We start from the raw sequence: 5,689 nt of genomic DNA on the forward strand, positions 1-5,689 counted from the left end.
AGAATTTCGAAACATCTCACAGTGGAATCCAGCTATTTTCAAATGATGTAACAGAGTTACTCCAAGCTGTGTGGAAGAAAATCATAGACGAGCGGAAAACTTCAGTCATTTTTGGCAATGGAAGAAACGACTTTGAAGTTTGAAACAAGTCTTAATAAAATGCAGTTCAAATATATCCTATCTTACCTTCCCGATGGATTGCAAGTACATGAACGAGATCTTGCTCTTAGTATCTACTTATCTAGATTGAAACGTGGATCTATTTGAGGAACTTGCAAACCGATGGAAAATCATCCGTAAGACTGTAAGCAAGTATTGCTCTCTAGTTAGGGGACATTTCAGTACAGAGTTTTTGAACACATATTTAGGTCTGAACGTATCCAGAGAAGAGATGCTTCATCACCAAAACATCGTTACCACTCGACTTCATGCCACAAGAGGGGATACAGTGATTTTAGTTTTTGATGGTACGTTTATTTTTATTGAAAACAGTAGCAATTTTCACTTCCAGAAATTGAGTTACTCGGGGCACAAAAAGAAAAATCTTATCAAACCATTCATGGTTGTTTATCCCGATGGGTATATCGGTGACGTGTGAGGACCGTATCCAGGAAATAAGAGTGACGCTACGATTATGATAGAGGAACTGAACGTTGGTAAAGGCACTGCGTTGAAACCTGGAGATATTTTCCTCGTAGATCGAGGATTTCGTGATTCTCTGAAGTCAATTCAGGAAAAAGGTTTTGTTGCGAAAATGCCATGCTTTTCCGATACTCCTTCCTCATCATTGACAACGGAACAGGCCAACACTTCTCGTATGGTGACCAAGTCACGTTACATAGTGGAATACGTGAACGGCTGGATCAAGAACTTTTTCCAATTCTTTAATTCAATAGTAAGAAACACTATTCTTTTGACCTTTTTGACGACTTTAGGATTGCCTGTGCTATACATAATTGAATATTCACTGCCATTACCAACAAAACTTCTGACCTCATCAGTAACAGAATGCTGCAAAAAGTGAATGATCACAATCTCTTAGTTGACTTAGTCGTAAAAGAAAACTTCAATAGAAAAACAGCCATGTTCAAAAACATTGAAGAGATGCAGCTGGAACGATTTCCAAACCTTGATTTCGAACAGCTAACCCTCTATGTTTGTGGTACGAATCAGCTTCGAATGGCAAGCAGCTATTATGCGGAATATCTTTGTCCTTGGGCATCCTATTGTGGAAAACAAGTATTCAGTATTTAGGATGGACCTTTAGGAATACCCCCAAGCGGCACGACCCAACAGCTGTTCAGTCGGCAACGGTATGCAGTTGTGTGAGCGCCGAAAACTCCGAGTATCGCATTTCACAATGACTGAGCGAGTGATTGCAAAATTCGTTCCACGAGTGCTCATGCAAGATCAAAAGGATTTTCGAGTTGAAATTTGCCGAAGACATCCTGGAATCCATCACCAAAAATGATTCTGAGTTAAAAGGGTTACTACTGGCAATGAAACATTCTCTGTTCGGTCATTGTGAAATGCGACGCTCCGAGTTTTCGACGCTCACATAACTGCGTACTGTTGCCGACTGAACAGCTGTTGGGTCATGCCGCTTGGTCGGGATACTCCTTAAGGTCCCCACTCAATACTGAATACCTGTTTTCCACAATAGGATGCCCACGGACAAAGATGTACGCAGAGGTCGGATACTTCTGGGACAGACCTCGTATACATCAAGCTGCGCACGAAGTCGTTGCGCATGTTCTTTGTTAGTTCGCGGGAAGAAAGCACATTGTAAGTCACGCCCTGTACGCGTGTACCTTGCCTCGAATAAAGAGTTTCGTGTAAAACAAGGCATTGGATTTCATAATTTCTCGCATTCCCGACTGTGATAGTCTGACACAAGGAGTGTGATAGCCCGGCACATACATTTTGGCGCCCAATGTGGGGCTCGGGCGAGAGTGCGTGACTGAGTATCGCAAGTAAGGTAGTATAACCTAAAAATGGCAGAGTTAAAGAAGCTAAAAGCAATACGCGCCCAATTGAAGGGTCAAGTTACACGTGTGAACAGTTTCTTGACATCAGGTTAAGCAATAACTAGTGAACAAGCGCAGACACGTGTGGAAAAACTGCAGGAGTTATGGTCGGCATTTAACGAGAATCAGACACAGATAGAGGTTAACCGCGCAAAAGACGAGGAAGATTTGGAAGACGTCACAAAGCAGGAAGCAGCAGAAAGAGAGATTTTTGAGTGGGCATATTACAAAGCACTGGATGAGGCTCGTTCAATTATAGCTGCGGCATCGGTTCCAGCAACGCAGCAAGACGCATTGGAATCCGAATTACAGGGCAGTATCGATATCAAATTACCTACATTAAAGTTACCTATATTTTCAGATGAATATGATTAATGGATGTTGTTTAAGGATGCTTTTGTGTCATTAATTCATGATAATCGCAACCTGTTAGATGTGCAGAAATTTCAATATTTGCGAAACACTCTGAAGGACGAAGCATTGCAAGTAATAAGTAGTCTTAATACGTCGGTAGAGAATTATTCCATAGCGTGGGATTTACTTAAAGATCATTACGAGAATAAGAAGCTAATTATCAATAGTCATTTGTCAAAACTATTAGAATTTCCTGTTGTTACAAAAGATAAATATGTATCGTTAAAACAGTTTATTATGCATATTCGTACGCATTTAAAGGCATTGCAAGTTTTTAGTTCAGCCTATCGACAAATGGGATACTCTTATCATATATTTGGCTCGAAATAAATTAGATTATCAGTCTGAATGTGCGTGGGAGGAAGAAGTAGGGCAGCAAAAGTCTGATCACATGCCCACGACGAAAGAGTTTCTCAAATTTTGCAGTGAAAGATGTCGTACTTTGGAAATGTTAGATAATAATATGACTCGACGCGAAGTAGTTTCAAAGAACAATGTAACAAAAAGGGGTGATAAGCGCGTAGTATTAGCAACGACTTCGCAAGTTTATGTTATATGTAAAGCATCTCATTGTTTAGTTGTTCCGAATTTTTAAGATTATCTGTGCAAGAGCGTTTAGCAATAGTTAAGCAGAAACAATTATGCATTAATTGTCTGAAGTCAGGTCATTATGCCAAGGAATGTAAAGCATCCAAGTGTCGAAAATGTTCGAAGGTTCATAATACATTGTTACATTTGGAGGGCGAAAGGTCGTCATCAAAGAAGCCTCCAGACGTGACTCCAAAGAAATCGGAAGAAACAGAGCAAGTCATGCATTGTGTGCAACGTAAAGATGACTATTTAGTGAACGGAACTAGGAAATTAGAAGTAAAGCAAGAACCTCCAAGCAAAGAATCGAGTTCTCAAGTCATCTTAGCTACCGCTCAGGTATATGTTCGTGACGGACAGGGTAGGAGACAAACGTGTCGAGCCTTATTAGATCCTGGCTCGCAATCGCATTTCGTTACTGAAGAGTTGGCAAGGAGATTACAACTACCGAGCAGAGCAGAATCGGCGGCAATCAACGGCATAATGCGCAACGTTACGAGAATTGAACGTTCAGTTAAGGTTCGAATGGAATCTAGAAATACTGCATTTGAGGCTGACTTGGAATGTCTCATCATCTCTACTATAACAGAACAACTGCCGCAACTCAAGATAAATAAGAGATTGGGTAATCTCCCACAGGATCACAGATTGGCTGATCCTGCATACGATAAACCTGGCTCGGTGGATATGTTAATAGGTGCTGGCCTTTTCTGGAAGCTTTTATGTGTTGGCCAAGTGAAAAGTGGAAAGGGCCACCCTACATGGCAGAAAACTCAATTAGGCTGGATTGTAGGAGGAGAGTTATTCAACACAGAGATGAAGACGGATAACACGGGGTTAGTCACCTGTTTGGCAAACAATCAAATGCTGAACAAGCAATTAGAAAGATTTTGGGCTCAAGAAGAAGGACAAGAGAATAGACAGCTCAATATTCAGGAGACATATTGCGAGAACTATTTTGATGAGACGACGACGCGAGATAGTGCAGGAAGATTTATAGCCTGCCCAGAAAGGAAGGAGTTGGGCTTGGCGATTCAAGACAGCAAGCAACAAGACGATTCTACGCGTTGGAACGGCGCTTTCGAAGACAGCTTTCAGTTAAGGAAGAATACATTCGATTTATAGACGATTACAAGGAAAGAGGACACATGAATTTAGTGTCTACCAGTGAGATGACAGGAAAGGCGCTTTGGTTTATGTTGCATCAACCAGTATTAAGACTTGATAGTATTACTACGAAACTTAGAGTTGTATTTGATGCCTCAGCGAAGTCAGACAATGATAATTCGCTGAATGATACACTTTTGACTGGACCCAATTTGCAGAATGATTTACTGCACATTCTATTGAGGTATCGCACACATAGATATGTGATTACTGGTGATATTGCAATGATGTTTCGACAAATATGGATTGTGAAAGAAGATCGAAGTATGCAGTTAATACTTTAGGGGCAAGAAGAAGACGCTCCATTGGACATATATTCACTCAACACCGTTACTCAAGGTACAAATTGTGCACCTTATTTGTCTATGAAGTGTCTTAAACGGTTAGCAAAAGAAGATAGAGCTTTGTTTTTACCGGCTCAAAGGGCGTTGGAATCCGACTTCTATATGGACAACGTTTTATCAGGTAATGACGATCTCGAAAAGGTCATTCGTTTGCAAATGCAACTTACGGCACTTTTGAAGAGAGGCCAATTTCACTTAAGGAAATGGAGAGCCAACGATGATCGTATTTTGAGTCATTTAGTAGAAGGCAAAACAGAAGAGCTGTTAGTACTTGACAAAGGTACCACATCAAAGACCTTAGGAGTCTTATGGAATCAAAAAGAGGATAGTCTGCAATATCAGGAAAAGGAGTCTAAGTTTGATCAAGTAACAAAACACACCGTCATATCAGAAATAGCACAGATATACGACCCATTAGGTCTACTTGGACCCATCATAATTGTCGCTAAGGGTATCATACAGCAATTGTGGACCCTTAATTTGCAATGGGATGAAAGTCTTCCTCAAGAACTCTACAGCAAATGGAAAACTTACCGATCGTCATGACGTCGACTTGAAGAGTTAAAAATACCACGGCGAGTTATGACACAAGAATTCACAGGAAGAATAATCATTCACGGTTTTAGTGATGCCTCAGAACGTGCATATGGAGCTTGTATATATGCCGTTTCTCGGGATCCTAGTGGCAGCCTCCATTCGCAGCTACTATGCGCAAGATCTAAAGTAGCACCTTTGAAGATTTTAACGGTTGCCAGGTTGGAGCTCTGTGCAGCATTACTATTGGCAAAATTGTGCAAAACTGTTCAAGAAGCTCTTAAGAATAGAGTTGAAAATGTGCAGCTATGGTGCGATTCAACGATCGTACTAGGTTGGTACGGACGTGTCCCAGTACGTTGAAAACCTTTGTGGATTTCCCAGATACAAGTCCTTGGCTTACAGGACGTCTGGCATCATGTGCCATCAGTAGATAACCCGGCGGACATTCTATCAAGAGGGACGTCGTTAGAAGAATTGAAGATCAATCAATTATGGTGGTGTGGATCCAAATGGTTAAGAGAAGAGGATTCTTGGTCTAAACAACCAAGTGCTATAAAGGAGTAAAAGGTTCCTTTTAGAGTCATTATATCGTCTATCGATAGTCCGTTATAT

At 40.9% G+C, this 5,689-nt stretch overlaps 1 protein-coding gene across 1 annotated transcript; it reads left to right on the forward strand.

Moving 5' to 3' along the window:
- Positions 1 to 634: 634 nt before the first annotated feature.
- Positions 635 to 5,086, forward strand: LOC105280839. Its single transcript, XM_011341663.2, has 7 exons — positions 635 to 895; positions 1,664 to 1,785; positions 2,093 to 2,371; positions 2,703 to 2,891; positions 3,020 to 4,095; positions 4,155 to 4,460; positions 4,584 to 5,086. The coding sequence occupies exons 1-7, from the start codon at positions 635 to 637 to the stop codon at positions 5,084 to 5,086; spliced, it is 2,736 nt and encodes a 911-aa protein (XP_011339965.1).
- The last annotated feature ends 603 nt before the right edge of the window (positions 5,087 to 5,689 follow it).

This window comes from Ooceraea biroi, chromosome 8, assembly GCF_003672135.1.
Source record: "Ooceraea biroi isolate clonal line C1 chromosome 8, Obir_v5.4, whole genome shotgun sequence".
Taxonomy (NCBI): Eukaryota; Metazoa; Arthropoda; class Insecta; order Hymenoptera; family Formicidae; genus Ooceraea; species Ooceraea biroi.

Excerpts from the sequence above, each read along its gene's own strand:
- LOC105280839 (XM_011341663.2), top strand. The coding sequence starts at position 635 with ATGATAGAGGAACTGAACGTTGGTAAAGGCACTGCGTTGAAACCTGGA. Across the intron at positions 2,892-3,019 it reads AGATGTCGTACTTTGGAAAT|TTGTTCCGAATTTTTAAGAT; the intron begins GTTAGATAATAA and ends CTCATTGTTTAG. Across the intron at positions 4,461-4,583 it reads GATTGTGAAAGAAGATCGAA|CAAAAGAAGATAGAGCTTTG; the intron begins GTATGCAGTTAA and ends TTAAACGGTTAG.